General features: G+C 42.1%; 1 protein-coding gene and 1 long non-coding RNA gene across 2 annotated transcripts in view; one reads left to right on the forward strand and one right to left on the reverse strand.

Annotated features, from left to right (window-relative positions):
* Positions 1–378: 378 nt before the first annotated feature.
* The window catches only part of cnn3a (calponin 3, acidic a), a 35,243-nt gene continuing 13,198 nt past the window's right edge, over positions 379–22,423 (forward strand). The window contains exon 1 of the mRNA XM_078280184.1: positions 379–618. Coding sequence (XP_078136310.1) covers positions 562–618 — 57 coding nt within the window. The 5' untranslated portion in view covers positions 379–561. The remainder of the gene's footprint in view (positions 619–22,423) is intronic.
* Positions 13,884–16,940, reverse strand: LOC144537317 (uncharacterized). Its single transcript, XR_013503842.1, has 2 exons — positions 16,418–16,940; positions 13,884–16,016 (listed from the first exon to the last, which is right to left on the reverse strand). It is a non-coding gene; the product is annotated as an uncharacterized LOC144537317 (long non-coding RNA).

A 22,423-nucleotide genomic window follows, 5' to 3' on the forward strand; every position in this document is an offset into this window, starting at 1 on the left:
CCAAGAAGCATAATATGAGCACTTTACGTCTAACCTTGAAGTGTGTTGAATGACCAAGAACAATGCAAAGCAGTCACTGTGTAAACTCATGGTGAGAGTGTGTAGTCACTGGGCCACAGCAGTTCCATTCATGCCAACATGCAGGACAGTTTATGAAAGCCATTCATGTCACGAACAATACTCTGTGTCTGCAGTAATACTAAATACAGATATTTGCAACAGTAGGCTACTCAAGTAAAAAAACAAAAAAAAACTGTAGTGTGACCCATTCTTAAAGAGCGACAGGAGAGGGAGTAGCCCTGTTCAAACCGGCTGCTCTGATTGGCTGTTGTGGCTACGTCAATCATTTAGAGTTTTTTTTGCAATCTGAGCCTGTCCCGCAGATAGCAGCCTAGTCTCTCTGGTACTCTTCTCAGTCAAGCTCACGGAATATTTCCCTCCTGTCTGGGTGTTTAAGAGAGCCGAAGCAGCCAAGCAGGAGTTTTCCCACAGCAGGATCTGTGCTACATTGTAGCTGAGGAAATATATTCGGGTTTTTACGAGCAAATAAAAATCAAGAAAATGACACATTTTAATAAGGGGCCAGCCTACGGATTATCTGCTGAAGTGAGAAGCAAAGTAAGTGCCTTTTTACCTTTCTGTCTCCGAGTGGAAAACATCTTTCAGACACTTAAAAAAAAGAAGAAAGAAAGTGAAAGGCTTCACTAACGCATTTTAGTGCGTAGTCTCCTCGTATCATAAACCCAGTCTGTTAGCTCTCGTTCTTTCTCTCAGAGGAAAAGCAACACGCACAACACTTAGACCATTCAACCAAGTGGTATTTTAACGTCCATTTGCCAAGAGCAAAGGCTGCCTAAACTTTCCCCAAATTCCCCGAGTTTCGGGAGCCTTCTTTGCTGCCCGGGTGTTAACGTAAAACGACACATGAGCGCTGCATTCGGTCAAATGAACCACAATCCGCCTAAACGTTTATCTTTACACCAACAAAGACTAGAAGACAGAAAATGTGAGCGAAGTGTAACCGTTGAGATTTCAGCGGAGTATTAAGGTCTGTCCGAGGGGTTGGGTGGAACGTTCGCGTACAACGAATTAAAGTCTAGCTCTTAAACTTTTAACCGAAGTTGTCCGAACCGTGCCGACTATAAACCGGGTACAAAGTGATTATTCTAGACATATACGGCCTACACCACTCTTCCCCCCCCCCGTCTCTCTCAATGATGGGAAGCAAACTTTCCTTCCGTCCGTCTTTGTTTTGGATCACAGGAACACTTTTACAAATTACATGGAGTTAAAGCCGATACGTTAACTTATTTTGATGATATGATGCACCGTGTGTTTCCATTGTAAAGCCTCTTTAATATGATAAAAAAAAAATAAAAAAAAATTGTAATTCATTGTTTGTGTAGGGGAGGAGCCAGCTGGGGCTGTGTGGCTGCTTCATGGATGTACGACATCTATTGATTCCCTCACTGTGTGTCTGTGTGTGGATATGTCGCACTCTTTTATAATTAGATTGCCACGTTGTAGTGGGATTATAGGCGCTTTCTATTATTACGATATGATCAATTAGGAAAGTATGCAGCACTGCAACAGGAAGCCACAATGCAAAAAAGTGTCAGTTTTGGTCATTAAAATAAAGTAATATAAATGAAAGGTGTCCATATCAGAGTTATTATAGTTATTATTGTGTGTGTGTGTGTGTGTGTGTGTGTGTGTGTGTGTGATGACTTTTTATCAGAATACAGCATAGAAAATCTGCTTAGAAATAGTATTGGGCATCGAGAACCGGTTCCGACTTGGAATCGTTTTAAAAATTACGATTCCAAGAATCACCATTGAATCAAAATAAAACTTTCCTCTTATTTGTGAAATTAAGCATGTGACCTGTTTTAACTCCGCCCCCTCAAAGATCGAAATTCAAGAATCGATAAGAACCGGAATCAGAATTGTTCAAATCAAAACGATTCCCAAGCAGAGCAGATGGAAGACATCAGACAGAAAACCATAACACGTTTTCACCATCAAATATGATCCTGTTTCACTAATATCAGTGCTATCATAATAGGCTAGTATGAGATGAGCCAGGCCTGCGCAGAATCGATCACCGGCGATCGCTGCCCAATGCATGCTGGTTAGAATCCGAATACTTTATTGATCCCCTCAGGGAAATGATTTAGTTGCAGTTGCTCACAGTCAAGTTCATGGTAAAAATAAGAGTAAGAAAAGAGCAAGTCATTAAGTGTATAAAGTAACATAGCTACAGTAAGAAATACATAAAAACGTTAAGTAAAGTGAGATTAGGTTTCAAGCAGAGATGGCAAAAGTACTCACTTCCCGTATTCAAGTAGAAGTACAGATACTTGTGTTTAAAAAATACTCTGGTAGAAGCCTTGCGAATGACAACCATTTTTATGCAAAGCTACCTGGACCACACAAATGTCAGATAAGGCCATGGATGATTGGGAATGTCTTACTGCTTCTCTGCCGAATCTGGGATCTCCGTTTTCTTCATTTTCAGAATCAGAATCAGAAAAGCTTTATTGCCAAGTACGTTTTTTTAACACATACAAGGAATTTGTTTTGGTGTTGTTGGTGCACGTCACACATTCTCTAGATGAAATATTAAACAATATAAGTATAGGTATAAACAATATAAGTATATGTACACAGTATGTATTAAATTAAAAAATAAAGATAGAAATAAAAAATAAATAAATAAATAAAGAGCAAAGAGCATTACAGCAGAGAGAGAACAGTGGCATGAAGGTGGAGAGTCAGGGTGGGGTCCGGGCCTTGTTAATAAGGCTAGTGGTGGAGGGGGAAAAGCTGTTCATGTGACGTGAGGTTTTGGTCCTGATGGACCTCAGCCTCCTGCCAGAGGGGAGTGGCTCAAAGAGTTTGTGTCCGGGGTGGGAGGGGTCGGCCACAATCTTTCCAGCACGCTTCAGAGTCCTGGGGGCGTTCAGGTCCTGGAGCGGCGGCAGATTGCAGCCAATCACCTTCTCTGCTGACCAAATGACACGCTGCAGTCTGCCCTTGTCCTTGGCTGTGGCAGCAGCGTACCAGATGGTGATGGAGGATGTGAGAACAGTCTGCCCTTGTTCTTGGCAGTGGCAGCAGCGTACCAGATGGTGATGGAGGATGTGAGGATGGACTCAATGATGGCTGTGTAGAAGTGCACCATCATTGTCTTTGGCAGGTTGAATTTCTTCAGCTGCCGCAGGAAGTACATCCTCTGTTGTGCTTTCTTGACGAGGGAGCTGATGTTCAGCTCCCACTTGAGGTCCTGGGAGATGGCAGTTCCCAGGAAGCGGAAAGACTCCACAGTGTCAATTGTGGAGCCACAGAGGGTGGTGGGGGCAGGTGGGGCTGGGTTCTTCCTGAAGTCCACGACCATCTCCACTGTCTTTAGAGCGTTGAGCTCTAGGTTGTTTTGCTTGCACCAGGTCACCAGGTGGTCAGCCTCCCACCTGTAGGCGGACTCGTCACCATCAGAGAGGAGTCTGATGAGGGAGGTGTCGTCCACAAACTTCAGAAGCTTGACAGACTGGTGACTGGAGGTGCAGCTGTTGGTGTACAGGGAGAAGAGCAGAGGAGAACACAGCCCTGGGGCGATCCGGTGCTGATGGTCTGTGAGTCGGAGACGTGTTTCCCAGCTTCACATGCTGCTTCCTGTCAGACAGGAAGTCAGTGATCCACCTGCAGGTGGAGTCAGGCACGCCTAGCTGGGAGAATTTCTCCTGGAGCAGAGCCGGGATGATGGTGTTAAAGGCAGAGCTGAAGTCCACAAACAGGATCAGGTTCCTGCGGAGTCCAGGTGCCGGAGGATGTAGTGTAGGGCCAGGTTGACTGCATCGTCTACAGACCTATTGGCTCTGTAGGCAAACTGCAGGGGGTCCAGGAGGGGGTCGCTGATGTCTTTTGAGGTGTGAAAGCACAAGGTGCTCAAAGGACTTTATAACCACAGAGGTCAGGGCGACGGGTCTGAAGTCATTAAGTCCTGTGGTCCTTGGCTTCTTGGGACAGGGATTATGGTTGAAGTCTTGAAACAGCCTGGCACGTGACATGTCTCCAGTGAGGTGTTAAAAATGTCTGTGAACACTGGAGACAGCTGATCAGCGCAGTGCTTTAAGCTGGATGGGGAGACAGCATCCGGTCCAGCAGCTTTCCTGGGGTTCTGACTCCAGGACTGTCCTTTTGTCTTTCAAAGCGACAGTAGAACTCGTTCAGGTCGTTGGCTAGGTGTCGGTCATTGAAGGAGTGGGGGGTTTTAGGCTTATAGCTGGTGATCTGCCTAAGTCCTTTCCAGACAGTCGCAGAGTTGTTAGCTGAGAACTGGCGTTGGAGCTTCTCAGAGTATATACTACTGTGCTAACGTTACCGCCATCAAGCTGCAATGAATGCCGCTGAATCTGTTGATTCATCTTGTAGTTGTGCGTCAAGTGCAACGTATATTCCCATCCAATTAGATTGAATTCGGTATTGATGACGTGAAAAATAATAATGGTAACTCCACTGAAATTATTTGAAACTAAAGTAACGAGCCAATTTTGTAAAATATAAGGAGGAGACGGTACCGATATTTGTGTTAAAGTAAAAAGTCGGCACAAAAATAAATAGTAAAGTCAAAATATACAGTAACGAAGTATTTGTACTTTGTTACTACCCATCTCTGGTTTCAAGTAAGATTAGGTTCAAAAGATTGTACAAATTCCATTGTAGTGCAGTGTCAACATAAATACAGTGTGGACAGTGTTTATAAGTAGCAGCAGTGAATAAATGACACCTTTGCACATATAGCTGAAAAATTATTGCACGAAGTAATGATTGTACATAATTGTCCAAGAATATTGAGCTGTGATGTGGAGATACGTGCTGCGAGTCCAGTTTTGTAACACTCAGAGGGAGGAGTTATGTAGTTTGATGGCCGCAGGCATGATCGACCTCCTGTGGCGCTCTGCGGTGCATCGTGGGTGTGATTTGTGTCCGACTTGCTCTGATATTCTCACGAGATCGAGGCGGGCGCAGTTGCTTTCCACCGACTGCAAGACCCAGGGCATGCTGGGAAAACGCCTGGCTCTCGGCTGATCTAACAGCTGATTGGTTCAGAATCGACTAAACATGGTGACGTTTTATATAAACTTTTTATTGTTTTTGAATCTGAGGGAATCTGCTATTTGTCTGATTTAAAGGCTTATTCTGTACAGAACACATGTTGTGTGGCTGATAGTTATAAATGGGGTATAATATAGGAGAATTGTGCCCGGGCAAGGCAGTGTAGCACCAAAATAAATTTAAAATAGTTAGGCTACATTAATGTTGCTTTAAAGCATACTATAATTTCTGTTATTTTTAAATGTTTTTCCATCATTTCCACCAGCCATTGATTGCCTCATTTGTTGACTTAGTGTGTAGTTTCGGTCTCCCCCATGAGGAATTCTAAGTAATGACAACAAAACTGTTGGCACGTCCACATACACGCCTTTTGTGATTGTGTCGTACACAAAATTTACATAGATTGTTGTTGGCATATGATACAAATACAGGTGACTTTTCCAACAATAGGATTTCTGCTAGGATGTTTTTCCAGCAGCAGTGCCGAAGTGGTGAGTTTTCACCAGAAGATATTTAGAGCGTCCGCTGACACGAGAAGGGCTTTTGACACATATTTGTACACAGTTGTTGAAGATTTTATACAAATAACGTTGAAATAAATCACGTCAAAATCAAAATGATGCACAATAGTAGTAATAGTAGCAGCATTGTGTATATACAAAAAGCCTTTGTGGCATAAGTCAACGTTTATTTATTAATAAACCGTGAATTTGATCCGATATTTTATATAGCAGCAGTGCTGTGCTGCTAGTCTGGCTATCAGCAGACACAAGCTCAATCTTTTCAGATTGAACATTAGTCTGGGGAGTCTGCTCTGTATTTTCTACTGCACAAGAGGCGTGATCAACGGACATAGTTCAAATGACTCTGTGCACAATTGGATATTCCTTCAACCAATCAGACCAACGATCCGGGTGACGTAGCAGCGACAGCGCCATCAACGGTTTGCTGCGCTTCGGTGGCCGCCACGTTGAATGTGAACAAGAAGCTGCTTGGTCGCTTCTCTATCGTCATCTTGTTAAACCCGCCAATAGCGCGCCAGGTGGATAAGCCAGTTTGTGATTGGTCCCCGCAGATTTGTAACAGAAGCAGGATAGATAAACGTACAGGTCTCCAGCCTGAGCTGCGGGGAGAAATCAAATCGCCGGTAGATCGGGCTGGGTTTACCTTTTCTACGGTGCTGCTGCTAAATGCATATAGAGGAAACGCTGGATACACATTCAGTGTAAAAACTGCTTTCAGACAGAACACACAAACGTCAATAACGGAGACTTATTTGGTGCAACACCGTCAAGCTCCCAAAGGCACAAAGAAATTACAGAGGCTTGGCCTTCATTTTGATGTCAACTACACACCTGTAAAGGTTAGTGACCGTATCATGCACGGTCTGAACTTTCAATGTCATATGGTGGGATGATGGGATTTGCAATACAATGTGGATAATGGACACTTCAGAGCACTGTCAAACATGGGCAGATAGAAAAGTGATGATCAGACACGAGGCTGTGTGCGTTGAGATTATGGCAGGTTTGAAGTTTGAAAGCTGTTATTGAAGGCTGTCTTATGGCGCTTCAGGTTGTTTCTGGTCCACCTCAGTGTAATCAGTGCTGTCCCCCTCCTATCTGTTCCCACATGCTAGAAGCCTCAGAGACCTCCTCAAAGACATCAGCGTGCAACCCTAAATTTGTGACTGAGTGGACTGTATGCAAGGAGTACACTTGCTGACTGCATGTGTTAACACATCCACTTACGCCGTCACCCAGTGTAGTATAAACAGAACCACGTCCTTTTTGAAGTTTAACAGAGCCTTAAGAGAATACAGAAGTGGGAATAACTGCAAAAAATATATTTGCCAATGCAAAACTCCATGGCATGCTTTGATAACCGAAGTATACTTGATTTCCAAAAATGGCTTAAGACATGCAGAAATGCTAGAAAGGTCTGTGTAAATCACATGCATGTCCACTCTGTGTACTTCTGTCCTTTGTTATCCTTCCATTTAAAGTACCACAGACAGTTTGGAGCTGGATACAGGGTTTCCCCCGGTGTATTGTAAAAATGGTGGCCCAGTGGGCCTAGTTGTCTCCCACCAGGCCTAAGTCTCTGGGAATGATCTTTTTTTTGTATTTTTAAGATGTTTTTTGAACTACAGTTACAGTGGGGTGGCTCGGTTGGAAAATTAGACCTAGTCATATTTTCAAATATCCAGTTAGCTCTTAGCACTGACTTATGTAGGGCCATATGGAGTCTAATTCCACGCATCCGTCCATGATTCTGTTATCCCAGAAACTATTGGGCTCTACATTAATGGGTTAGGGTTAGGGTTAGTCTGGTCTGGTCCCAGCGGGGCCCTCGTCGCAAAAAGACACTTGCCACCGGGCTAAACAACTTTTCTGGGGGAAACCCTGGGGTACATATTAATAAGATATGACATTCTGATAAGATTTAAATTCCTCTTCTCCATTTGGAGGCGTCCGTATTCTAAATCTGTCTGTAAAGTGTAATGACTCTGGTTTTCTATCACAACTGCAGTCACGGAGGCCCAGTTTATTGCAGTAAAACCTCCTCTGTCAGAGTGCACATACATAAAAGGAGGAGGGCGGGCAGGGGCCCATCTGGGTTCCATTGCATGTGGTGTGATCAGTAGTCCATGCTCCTCTCCGAGCTGCATACATCACATTCCTGAAATCCTTCAGCAGAAACCCCTTGATGAGGACCCCATCCACTGGGCCTTCAGCCCACTGCATTTCACTTTTCACTTTTTTTCCTAGCCTGTGTAGTAGACGTACTGTATGTTTCAGGTACAGGCCAGTTGACACTCTTTCTTTCTAATGTTTTTTGGGGAAAAGGGTTCATTTAAAAGTAAAGTAAGATTTGTACAAATTACAGGGTATTCTGTTTTTAAAGGGATTTTAAATGATGATTTTTTTTTTATATCTATAACGTAAATTAGGTATCTTTTTATGAATATTGTTTTGCACTCACAAATACTCCCAAGCTTGCAAACCTAATTTTAGGTTGTGAATAATAAACGTTCAGTAATTTTGAACCAGTAATTTACTGGCAGGATAAAAAGAACATATTAAAATAACTCCTTAGTGGTGGATTACTACCATGTAATAATCATTCCATTTTTAGCTCTATTCAGCTACCGAGGCTCCTCGTTAGTGATGGCCCCCTCGCTTTGTGTTCACCAAACGAGACATTCTCATTACCTCCAGCATCATTACGCAACAACATTAGCGCAAATTACTCATGCTGCAACTTCACCGTTGCCTGTTCAGTTAGCTTCCGGGTCATCAGCTGGGGACCATCGTTCATAGATGTTTCGCCCCTTATTCCAGAACATGTCCTGGTGGCGGGGCAGTGAAGAGAGACATCTCCCTGACACTGCCTGCAGCTAACCTACGTTAGTGTCACTAGCTCCCCCTATATCCTATCCCGCCTTCTCAGACAGAGCCTAATGGGGCATTCAGGCCTTAAAGGGGTGATAGAATGATTATATAGGGTATTTCACACTGTTCCTTAAGGTCTCCTAATAGGGTATGTAACTGAAAATTGTCTGAATGCTATTTTATTAGGCCCTTAACTACCCTGTGAATATGGCTCTATTTGGAACAAGAGCTTTTCTTCCAAATATGGTATGCTCATGAATATTTAGATGAGCTGCGCGCTGATTGGTTTGAGCGAACCCCATAGAAACACACTGGAGATGAGACGGCAGGTCTCATATTTCAGACACTGCAAAGTTATACATTGTTTGTCGGGCTATTTCGTTATTAAATTCACTTCTGAGATTTTTTTATGCGAGAAATCAACGATATATAAAGCTCAAATATGGGCCGTTTTACGAAAATTGATGGCTAATTGCAAATTTGGTAAGACGTGTTGGACTTTAGGAGCTCCACACAGTCTGACGAGAAAACGGAAACCTCCATACCCAGTGAAAGTCACCGTTTCTCGGTTACTGGACTTGTGGGGCTCGGGGCTCCGCAGAGCTCCGCGGAGCTGGCTGGCTGCCGGCATAACTAGAGTATATTCAGTTTGAATTTCGTCACACCACTTATATAACATATACCACAAGGTCTTGTGAAGCTAACTATGGTGTCCAATTTCAATTTAATGCATTTCTGTGAAAATTAGGGATTTCATTAGCTGCTACTGTCACTTCAATCCTATGAATCGTGGCTAGCTGCAGGCCCTGGAGCTCCATCAGGGCCTCGGCATTTTGTAGTCCAGTAACCCAGAACTGGTGACTTTGCGCGGGTATGGAGCGCCGCGGGCTTCCCTTTGTGACGGAGATCCAGCTAGCTCACAGCGAGTCTATGAAGGAGGACACACCGGGCGGTGAGGCAGCACCGGCTGCTGTCACGTAGCCTGCTGAGCTCCTGATGAACTGCGACACACAGTCGGACAAAATTTGCCATTAGCCATCAATTTTGGTAAAACGGCCCATATTTGACCTCTACATAGTTGATTTTTCGCATAAAAAAAGTCTCAGAAGTGAATTTAGTAATTAAATAGCGGACCTCTGGAGATCTGCGTGACCTAGCTAGATTCAGAAGACTAAGCTGACCTCAGGTCAGTGGTGTAGCCTATGCAAATGTTGGGGCGTGACAAAGACTAGGAGTTTAGATGTTGACGTCAACTTTTAGCTTTGTTGAGATTTGCCTGTTTTCAGCGGCAGTTTCAAAATGTGAGATTTGCAGAGGATAGGGGTATCAATGGGATTTTGAGCTTCTATGTATGTCCTATTTACCCACCGAACTGTCGTTATTACACTATGATAAGGTAAAATCGGTTTTGCATTCTATCATTTATGTACTACTTTTGCAAACAATATAGCTTAATTAGGTGGTGAAAGACCACACGTACAGTAATTCTGATGTCTTTTTTTTTAGGCTCAGGGTGATATTGTAGGACTGATAATTACGTGAATGTACAGCTATATATTCTTCCTTGGAATAGAAAAGGGAGGCCTTTTGGCTTTTGAAGAAAATGGAGACATTTGCAAAGAATGTTTTTATGATTCCGATTCCGATTCCGAACCAGTTTTATAGAATGTAAATGTGGGGAAAAAGAGAGAGCGACTATCTGGTACCAGATACCAGATAGTACTTTGTATCAGCATATATCCAGAGTTGACGTATTGGAATTGGTGCTGGGAGAGGAAAAAGTTGGGGCATCCCTGTCAAACATGTTTGATTTGTACCACTGGAATCAGCCCCACTAACATCACATGTGAGCTGTAGAAAGAATAGTGATAGGAGTAGGAAAAACGGTGTATTAGTTTACAATTCAGTTTGTCCAGGTTTCAGGTCAGTTAGTGTCATCTCTGTGATACAGAGTTCACTCTCTCTGCAAAGTTTAGTCTTTTTTCCCCACCTCGCTCCATCCACCATTACAGCACACCTCCTAGGCTTCATTTACATTGCTACGTTTTGGTTTAAAAACTAATATCTTTTTCTATGTTTCCCCCTCTCATTCCCCCTGCTCTGGTGTTTCCCCCCTCTCATTCCCCCTGCTCTGGTGTTCCCCCCTCTCATTCCCCCTGCTCTGGCGTTTCCCCCTCTCATTCCCCCTGCTCTGGTGTTTCCCCCTCTCATTCCCCCTGCTCTGGCGTTTCCGATCCCCTGAACTGGAGACATTTGGAAACACTTGTGACCCATTTTGGTTTGGAATCTGCGGGGTTGTGTTGCAGTCTCAACTAGGGATGCACCGATCCGACTTTTTCAGTCCCGATACCGATGCCTGGGCTTTGTCTATCGGGGCCGATATCCGATCTTTATATCGGATCGGTGCACCCCTAGTCTCAACGGCCGGAGACCTTTGGTAACACCGGAACTGACGCAAATGTTTCTCCGCCTGATTGGGTCATGACGTCTCGTTCTCTGAGCCTAAGCTACTAACGTTACCATGGCAACTACCAGCAACAGGCGGAGTATACATGCTGCCTCCTGTTTATGCCCAGTATACCAGAATGTTGATGAGATATTTTGGTTTGGGCGTGTTAGTTCAAACGGAGATTAGTTCTTCTACTGGAGCTAAAAACACTTGTGTGCACCGAGATCGCTTTTGGCTCAAAACTCTGCTTAAAAACCAAAACGTAGCAATGTAAATGTAACCGTAGTTTCTTTGATTCTTTAATAAAAAAACTCCATATTCTTGATCATTCCATCCTATTTACTATGGACATTGAGGGCCTCTACACAAATATCGATATTAAGGAAGGCAAACAAGACCATGAAAAACATTTGAGGAAAAACCCAGACTGTAAAATACCAGATACAGAATTATTGCAATTATTGGAGATTACATTGACCAGAAATTTGATTGCAGCATAAATTATCGACATAGATGTTGGCAACCCAACTTTAATCACAATTAACACTTTTGCACCTGTGGTTCACTATGTTTATTATGTTGCTGTAAATACGTTATTTATTTCCACCAATTATGGAAATTTTAATACTTTTTTTTACGTTAAGAAGAATAATAACGGGACACGTGCAGCGTCTTTTAGCACCTGGAAAACTGGAGGTGCCTCAGTAAGTGAGCTCTCTACAATGAGTCTCTCAGCATGTCAGCTCAGCCCACAGCTTTTAAACTGCTCTCTGTGGCTCCGCCGCTTTGTCGTCTTCTTCTCCTCACGAGGAAAAACATGCACTTCTTTGTTTTACAAGCCTGATGGAACAATGCTAAGATAAGATATACTTTATTGATCCCACACTGGGAAGTTCTCGCTTCACAGCAACTCAAATGCAACACAACAGATAAGAAAATACACATTAAATACAAAAATAATAATAATAATAATAATTCCTTCAGTTTCAGTAGGGCCTTCGGCGCCCAGGCCCTAAAAATAGCTACAAATATACCCCAAAAAAAAGTTGCAATTGCAAATTTTCCATTTGCCATTGAGTTCATTGGGTTATAGGCCAAAACACATCTACCTTGATTATAGCGCCCCCTAAGGGCCAATCGTCGCCAAACTTGGTACAGAGCCTCAGAGTGGCATGGCGAATAGGAGTACCAAGTTTTGCGTTGATGGCATTTGATTAGGCCGAGTTTTCAGGAGGAGAAAAATGCAAGCTTGATGGAACAGTTATAAGATAAGATAAGACTTTATTGATCCATCCCATAATGGGGAAATTCCCACGTTACAGCAGCTCAAGTGCAACACAACAGATAAGAAAATACACATTTAATAGTAACAGAAATATATCTTTACAACATATAGGAATGGAAAAATAAGAGTAATAGTAATATGTACACTATAAATATCAAAACCTATGCAATGCTGAAAACTTGACTTTGTTTATCGTAAATATTGGACATCATACTGTATATGAGCCACATTATCTTGCATAGCAGATACAGTAGAAGAGTATTGCAGATCTTGAACCACTGCTTTTATTAATGGGTTACATAACTTAGTCTCATTTCCATCACTATGTTGCTGTTTTTATTACTGTTATTTTGTTAGTTTATAGTTAGTGTTTTTCCTTCTCAATGCTGTAACTCTTCACTAACACTATGACCTGAGTGATGACACTACCGTTTTTGAATGTGTAATGATGATTGTTTGAGCAGAAAGAAATAAATATATATATATATATATATAAATAAATGGGAATGTAAAAGAATGGAACTTGTTGGCTCACCAAGCAAAGCACGTCTATACATTTTGATGAAGCAGCAAAAAAGTCCTCTTAAAAAAAATACTAACCACCAGTCAGTATTGTATACTGACTGAATCCTTCAGTGTCTTTAAAACCCCCATCCTAAAGCGTCTGTTTGTTTTCTCCCCCTTTACGTTCCGTGTGCCTGTGGGTGGCGTCTGGCTGTCATTTCAAGCAAACAGATTGATTGTGTTTGTGTGTGCAGAGCTGCTAGAGAGGTTAAGTCAAACAGCTCTGTTGTAACGGACAACAGTACAGAACTGGAACACAAACCTTCGCTTCCTAACAGATGGGTCATCTAGGCCTACCTTAATGTCATTTAATATCATATTTGTGACTTATTGTAAAAAAGGAGTTTTCATCTCAAGGTGGCCTAGTTTCCCATAGGACTGATTTTATATAAAAAAAAAAATAAAAAAAAACTAAACCAAATTTGATATGCATAGTTACGCTTGTGACATAAAGACGCAGAGTAGACTAGCAGCACCATGGCCACTGCTGCTGTCGGAGTTCTCGGAGAATTAATGGTGCGTTCAATTGCAACTCGTAAGCTCATGGTGCATTCATGTTATTGTAAAATAACCTTCTGCCATCTAGTGGTTCTTGTTTTCGTCCTTTAACAGCAATTGACTGGTAAAATAAGTTATGGTTATTAGGTATTGTTATTACATTTTAAAGAGATCATATATATTTCACTCTATGGCCTTAGCAATAAACAAGCCGTTTTGTACTACCAATTAGGCAACGTTTTGGCACCGGCACCGTTTTTAAAGTATTGTTTTAGCACCGGTATCGTAAAAAAAACCAAACTATACACAAGCCTACTAAAGAGGCAACTTAGGACTAAAAAGTTCTTTGTTGAAAGGGTGAAGAGTAAAACACATTTGTCATTCAATTTCTACATGTCTACTGGAACTGGGTACTATTGTGAGCAATGAAAACCGCAGTCACATTCCTCGTATGCATACACATATTTGGCCATAAAACTGATTCTGATTCACGCCTATTTAAAGGAGTAACTTTTAAAAGAACCTCTCAAGTAGTTATCACAAGAATGCTCAGTGCAGGATGGCCCTATAGGATCCCTTGTTCCTTTTTAACTTTCTCAGTGATATGTTATTCTCCAAAATCTGTTTTATAGTGGTGGAGACTACCTCTGCCAAACATCATAAACATTTAAATAAAATAAAACATTAACCCTCAGGTAAAAAGAGCAGACGTGCCATATCACATAGTGAATACCATCGGGTGAGATCCATGTGTGTGGATCTGGGTGGCTGACCTCCTCCGCTACACAAAGTTTCTGCAGGAAACTCTGTTATAGATTTAATTTGGAACCAAATCTGATTAGTTTGAAGTCGCCAAATGAACAACAAGTAGCATCCACTGATAGAAATGTTATTGAAATGACAGGGAATTTGGCCAAAATAGAAACCGTAAATCTAAACTACATCAGGGAGGAACATTTGCTGCTGATAGAACAGGTAAAAACTTACTGTTTAATAAGGGGAATCAAGTACCACACTGACAAAAGCAGGTAAAAAAATATATGCATTGGAATAGATTAGCAACAAAATGCTAGTAACCAACAACAGTATGATAATATAATAAGTGTCTTTGAGAACCAGAAGTTAAAGAACCTAAGGACACAAGCACATTTTGGAGAAAACAAGATTTTACATTTATGTAATTGAACAGAAACATTGTTGTATAAACCCAAGAGAAGTTGAGAAACTGCTGAAGTATTTTAGAGTGTCATAGAACTGTTTGCTAATTGCTAGTTATCACTGACAGTTCTTGAAACGTCATAGTGTCCCTTTAGTTGTTAGACTGGGTTCAAATTTAAAGCTCCATTACAAGATGGTTGTAAACCCAGCTCTGTGCAACTGTTGGCCTCTTTAGTGCACTGTTTTTGGGGGTTTTATATACGTGCAGAGTGCAGACTGGAGATGAGCCTTCAGAAGAGACTTGCATGGCTGCGCCTCTATTCTTGAGAATCAGAATCAGAAAAGGGTTTATTGCCACAATAAGTTACACTTACATTAATATGAAATAAACAATAAATACAGAAACAGAAATATACAAAACCGAAGAAAAGGAGGCTGAATGGGTTGAGTGCAGAATGTGCATGAAGTACATACAGTAGTATGTGCAATGGGCAGGTGTGTAGTCCAGAATGGAGGTTAGTAGGGGTGGGAATCACCAGTGGCTTCACGATACGATATCATCACGATACTATTATTGCAATTTAAACATATTGCAATATTCTGCGATATATTGCAATTTATTACCATTTTCCCAACTTCAAATTGTTCCCAGTTTCAAATGATGTTCCCGAAAGGAACCTTTGTCAATATCTGTTTCATCTAAAAATATAAAGTTCTCTGTTTGTTCATCTCACTTCAATTGTATTGCTGCAAAATGGGATTGTCGTCAGTCAGACAAACTGACAATACACGCATATAATAATAGATCAATACTCGGCGTCTGTGCATCAATACAGTATTGCCACGGAAAATATCACGATACTACGCTGTGTCGATAGTTTAGTTTTTGTACTTACCCCAAGTGAAGGAGTTCAAGTACCTTGGGGTCTTGTTCGCGAGTGAGGGGACAATGGAGCGGGAGATTGGTCGGAGAATCGGCACAGCAGGTGCGGTATTACATTCAATTTATCGCACCGTTGTGACGAAAAGAGAGCTGAGCCAGAAGGCAAAGCTCTCGATCTACCGGTCAGTTTTTGTTCCTACCCTCACCTATGGTCATGAAGGCTGGGTCATGACCGAAAGAACAAGATCCAGGGTACAAGCGGCCGAAATGGGTTTCCTCAGGAGGGTAGCTGGCGTCTCCCTTAGAGATAGGGTGAGAAGCTCAGTTATCCGTGAGGAGCTCGGAGTAGAGCCGCTGCTCCTTTGCGTCGAAAGGAGCCAGTTGAGGTGGTTCGGGCATCTGGTAAGGATGCCCCCTGGGCGCCTCCCTAGGGAGGTGTTCCAGGCACGTCCAGCTGGGAGGAGGCCTCGGGGGAGACCCAGGACTAGGTGGAGGGATTATATCTCTAACCTGGCCTGGGAACGCCTCGGGATCCCCCAGTCGGAGCTGGTTAATGTGGCCCGGGAAAGGGAAGTTTGGGGTCCCCTGCTGGAGCTGCTACCCCCGCGACCCGACCCCGGATAAGCGGATGAAGATGGATGGATGGATGGATGGATGGATGTATGTCTACTGCAATCACATGGGAAAAGTAACTACATTTACATACTGTGAATCATTTTTTGAATCGAGAATTGTTTTTGAATCAAATACATTTTTGAATCAAATCGTGAACTTGCGTATGGCCGATACCGAGTACCGATCCCGTACCAGTGTGTCATATATTTGATCATGTTTTACCAGCTGTATACTACTATCCCTGTATGGATGGGATATGATTTGTTGTCGGCCTGGCTCAGGTTAAACTCTTTGTGAAACATTAAAAACAATGAACGTCATAGAACTTTCTGTTACTATGCAGTTTGACAGCGAGTCATAACAAATACAGAACATGAATAAACTACTTTTAAAGTAGATTTTCTTCAGTACTTAACTACGTGGTATCGGATCAGTGCATAAACTCCAGTACTTACCGATACCAGCATTTTAGGCGGTATTGGAGGCTGTTCCGATGGTATTGGAACATCTCTACCAAAAATGTTTTGTGCTGGTCAGGGGGTACTTGAAAAAAGTACCTTTTTCATTGTCAGATGAAACGAAATAGAGTAGTATAATAGTAGTTGCAACCCTAAATCTATTCCTCTTCTCCTGAAACTCCTGACTTGTTGCCTGTGCTTTTTCTCTCTGTCCTCCCAGTTGATGACGTGGCTCCTCTCACCACCGTATGTGGTGTGTTGCTGGGGCTCAGAGGTGGTTGTATATTAATGAATAGCAGCCTCACTCCGTTTGCTCAGCCTCGGTTCACTACTCAGTCAGGCCAACGGCGTGACGGACGCCAATCAGCTTCATGCTGACTAACCGCTGCGGTTGGATGATATTTGTTTTCATGCTCAAGTGTTTCGGTTAACTTCACCTATCACCCTGGTTGGACCATTTGTAGCTGAATTCCTGACTGGGACCGGCTCAGACTACATTCTGTGCATTCTTAAGAGTGTGTTAGACCGTAGCACTGACTTCACTGAACCTGTTTTGAACTGCGTGCAGTTTTGTGCTGTCATCAGGAAATGCTTTCGGGTACAGGTTTTGATTTTCTTTTTTTCGGTTTTAACTTCCAGCTGGCTCAAATCGTGACCTTCCAGAATTTTTTCCTCAGCAGATCAGTTTTAATGGTTCCATCAAAAGAATTGGATCCCTTTTTCCAATGCCTGTTTTTTTTTTTTTTCCAGAGAGTTCTTGGCAATCTTCCTTCGAAAATAACTGCCTGGAGATGTGAAGAGGGGGAAAAAAAAACCCCTCTCTGTTGTAGCTCTTTGGTCTGTGTGTGTGTGTGTGTGTGTGTGTGTGTGTGTGGTTCCTCTGGTATTGTCAGACTCCACAGACACAAAACCAGCTCACATTAGTTCCTAAGTGACACAGCTTTCAGGCCTGACGTTATTACGAGCAGAGAAGATCCAACCTTGAACTCCAACCGTCCACTGTGTCACAGTTTGGAGCAACAACATCCTGCTTGGCTTTTAACCAGAACAGGGAGGAGGAGAGGGAATATGAAGATTCCAATATCTGTTCTTTACATGACAGTGAGTCGAGGTGTTGACTGGGCATTACACAGGGCTGTGCAGGTGTAATGGTAATTGTAATTTATTGATTTGAACGGGGACAGTGCACAAAAAAATGTATTAATGGATGTCTTGTTCCAGGTTGTAGCAAATTGCTAGTTTCCATCCGTAGTCCCTTGGCAGGTAGATGGCGCAATAAAATACAAAGTATTTACAGTATACAATACAGATACATAAAGTCATATAAAAATGTACAGACCTTATTGTCCCCTTATCCTACCCCATCTAGAGGTAAAACCAGATCCCTTCCGTTAAAAGTATTATGGGAAATTTTACAGTTCAAGGTGTTTTTCACTGTTGATTTGCCTCTGAACACCCACACTGGTGGTTTCAGTTATTCTGTCTGATTACACCTCTGCTCAGGTTGAAGGTGGGCCGGAGCTTAGATGGGAACTTATTAGGTCACAAATCTTTTCTACCAATAAGGATGACAAAGCTGTCATTTGTCCCGCCCTACCAGGTGCAACAGCACTAACAGTGGACTCGGGAAGATGTCAATCACTCAGTCTATCCACACTCATACAGTCCTGGAAAAGGTCCAATCAGCCACTTACTTACTTACTTACTTCCCTCCCTCCCGATGGTACATAAGGCTTCAATGAGCACTCTCCATTGCATTGGGTCCCTGGCAGCATGTTGGGCCTCTCCCCATGACAGGTTCATCTGTTCCAGCTCTTGTGTCACAGTTCTGTGCCAGGTGGTTTTGGGTCTCCCAGGTTTTCTTTTGCCAGGTGGTGTCCATCTTAAGGTGACTTTTGTGATGCGGTCCTGCTCCATCCTCAACACATGTTCTAGCCATCTTGGGCATCTGTGCGTAATCTCCTTGGTGATGCTCCCCGTTTTCTTGGACAGTTTATTGTTGGAGATCTTATTAGGCCAAAAGATCTGGCATCTTCGTCGGAGGCATCCATTATGGAACACTTCCATTCTCCTCATGTCTGTTTTGACAACTCGCCAGCTCTCTGAACCATACAGCAGAACAGACATACTTTACATTACAGTTATATAGGAGCATCTTTGTTTTAAGGCTGTATTGTTTTGATCTCCAGATGGGACGGAGTTGGGAGAAGGCACCCTGAGCCTTTCCCAGCCTTGCTTTAATGTCTTTAGATGCCCCGCTGTCCTTACTGATGTCTTTACCAATCAGCCACGTTAACTATAAACACCTATGTGGGTGTTCAGGGCCTTTGACTTATTTTCACTGTTTTTTTTGTTTTTTTAAGTTCAATAATTGCAACATCTTTTCAAAAGACAATGAGTAATCGTGTTAAATAGTGATTTAATATGGACCAAAATGAGCGTGATTAGGATTTGTTCCATAATCGTGCAGCCCTACTTGGGACAAAGTGTCTGATGTGATTGCTGTCAGGTTTCAGTGAAGGGAGGACAAGTGATGGACTGCAGCTGAAATGAAACAGCCCTTTTTTTGACACGAAGGACAAAACACTTAAAGTGTAAAATGTTTTGTCTTCAAGTCAAGGCCCCTAAACGGACTATAATGTCACGTTCTGCCACTAGGGGTCTCTCAATCAAAACAACAGCCAACGACGGAGCAATGCTGGCATGGCACTCAGTTGGAACACTGGTCATCCCGGGCCTTTGATTTTGCACATGCAAAAAAACTAAAAACCATACAGTGTTACATATACGATAAAATAAGTTAAAAAAAAAAGACAAAGGAAACCCAGAAACCCTCAAGGGCCTTGACATGTTGGGTTCCCTTAAATAAATCAAGGAAAGGTAGCATGTAGAAAATAAAAACATAAAAAAACAGTCAGAAGGAAAGAAAAAGGGACAGAAGAAAGGAACAATTAAATGAGGAGAGAAAATAAAGATTGAAGAAAGAGAGAAAAGGAAAAGTAATAAAAAAAAAACATGTTAGTTACTGATTTTTCACAGATCTTTTTGAATGAGCCAAATTTTCCCTTAGCCTGGGAGGGAGAGAATTCCATATCTTAGAACCTCTGTAAAGAATTCTGAGTTGGGATGGGGTGGTTCATGTTGGGGGGGCAGATGGGTGCTACCCATTGGTGGTGGTAGAGAGTAGTCACCCCCCGTGAAGTGCGTTGAGTGTGTTTGATTAAGCACTATATAGATTAGGGTTGCAAGATATGAGGGAAATGCACGAAAACGTTGTAAATACTGCGATAACGATTTTACTTGCGATAAATAAACCGAGATTAAAGTGTTCTCAGTTCCGCTGCAGTTCCTCAAATACAACAAATTGCTTGTTGAATTTTAAACGATTGAAAGGAAATCATTTCCAACATCCTTTTATTGAATAAATTGAAGATTGAATTGAACGTGAAAGGCAGCACAACAAAAGATTGGAAAAAGTTTTCTGCTGTCGCAGCCTTTCGCCATGTGGTTATTGCGCCAGTTGATATCGCGATGACGATTTAAAAAAAAAAACAACAAAAAAAAAAAAAACGATATGCAGCCCTAATATAAATGCAATGAGTTATCATTATTTATTATCCGCAGAGGTTTCCTCATCTCCAAAACAAACGGACCCAGTGATTTAAACCTGTAAAACACAGATGTTTAATGTGAAACTGCCTCAGTCAGTGTTTTCATCCGCCGATGTCAGACACGTCGGCTTGTTTCTCTGATAACTTCAGATCCAGACGTCCGATGACTAAAATCCTTTATCCGGGTTAAAATCTAAAAACAGATGAAAGCAAACAAGATCTAAAAAGTGTATTGTAAAAATGTGGCTTAAACTGCTCTGAGATGGACACCAGATGGTTTGTGTCGTGTGGTTCTTTTGACTATAAACTCTTTGCCCTGCTGTGGATGAGCAGTGTCTGTGGGCTGTTGATGCACAGGCTGCCAACATTAGATGTTAGGAGATGACCGGAGCAAATGGGAAGATTATAGATACAACTTTTTTTTCCATAGCACCACTGTCAGACTTTCCCCTATTAAATTGGGCCTACAATAACGTGTAGGCGGCCTAAAGCTTTTATACCGGCCATAGAATACTAAGCTTTTAAAATAATAATTGTTGGCATGATTTTATATAGGTTTATGATATTATATAGGATGAACTGGATCTGTGGATGACTACCTTACCTATAGGCCAGTAAGACCATCATCATTGTGTTTTTTTCACAAACAGGCTGATTTATATATGCTAATAATATCTTGGATTCATGTTAAGACATTTTAATTTTTGAAAAAACTTTCAAAAGTTGCAAAGAAACTCCCTTCATTCATGTTGCCCGATGATGGTCTAGTACCGAAACGTTGCCTGCTATTACATTTATTTTTTGCAAGTTAGACAGCGTGCAGGAGTTTCTTTGCAACTTTTGACTTACTTCTACCCTCCGACGCACCTGTCTCACATTATAGATGTGCAAAGTATTTTTCTGTAATGAAAATATATACAATAATTTGGTGGGGCCCCTGCAGTAACTCTGAGGACCCCCTTGGGGCCCTGGACCCCATGTTGAAGACCTCTGCCTTTGGAGAGTATTCGGTAACTCAGGGCATGATAAATGGGTTCATATGCCTGAAACTGACTAGAGTAGTCTGTAATATGTGTCCTCCACACTAGCAGACAGTTTCTCTTAGAGCTGAACGACATAGGGAAAACAATCTAATTGTGATTTTTCTGCCAGATATTGCGATGACGATTCGATTTGCGAAATTTCTTCTTAAAAGTTTAGCTAAAGTTCAATATTCACAGTGTATCAGATAAAACATGTCATGGAGCATTATAACATGAGACACCATCAAAACTACTCTATATTCTAATGCAAGGATGAGAACATAGATATGAGTGTTTTTCTTTTAATAAGCATGGAACATAGAACAGCCAAACACAGAACATTTATCACAAAAGCTAAAGTTATAATAATAGAAAACAATTCCAATAAAAAATATCAGTACTTTCTGTAAAGTGTAATGTCTGATCTGCCTCAGTTCAACAGCAGCATCTACATACTACACCTTCTACCATCATGTTCAATAAAGGAATACAAAATAAATGAAAAAGCCATTGAAAATAGGACATTTCTGTAAACAACCTGTGATATGTAACATTATTCCACTCCACAGTTTGTCCTCCACCTTGGGACTTCTCAAACCAGTTCATAGGGTGACTGAAAGACCTGTTGTTTTTGGCGAAGGGTTAAAATCTCGGACAGAAACGATAAACATTCAAATCTTACAATTGGATTCTAAACCGCACCAGGAGCCAGTGGAGAGTGTAAAGAACAGGGGGGGATGTGTGCACGCCTGGAGGCCTTCGTTAAAAAGCGAGCAGCAGCAATTTGCATAAGTTGAAGGCAGGCAAAATTGAAAATGATTGAGGGCAACATTAAAGGACCATGCCAACTTATTGGGACTTTGTCTTATTCACCGTGTCCCCCAGAGTTAGATAAGTCCATACATACCCTTCTCATCTCCGTGCGTGTTGTAACTCTGTCTACCCACCGCTAGCCTAGCTTAGCACAGATCCTGGAGGTAACTGGCTCTAACTAGCCTACTGCTCCCAATAAGTGACAAAATAACGCCAACATGTTTCTATTTACAGGCTTTACGACTGCTACTCTCTGCTCCTCACCACGGGGCTTCTCAGGTGCTGCAAGCAAATCACTCCGCCCAAGTAGCAGAAGTAGCAGTGCTTCACCTCCTGAGAATATAGTTCCCAGTATGTATACGGTTAGAAGACGGCTGTGTGTCATGTGACCTTGTTATTTGTACACCCTGTGACTATACAAATCACAACATGTAAATAGGAACATGTTGGCATTATTTTGTCACTTATTGGGAGTGGTAGGCTAGTTAGAGCCGGTTACCTCCAGGATCTGTGCTAAGCTAGGCTAGATGGAGCCAGTTACCTCCAGGATCTGTGCT

Source organism: Sander vitreus, chromosome 22 (assembly GCF_031162955.1).
Source record: "Sander vitreus isolate 19-12246 chromosome 22, sanVit1, whole genome shotgun sequence".
Classification (NCBI taxonomy): domain Eukaryota; kingdom Metazoa; phylum Chordata; class Actinopteri; order Perciformes; family Percidae; genus Sander; species Sander vitreus.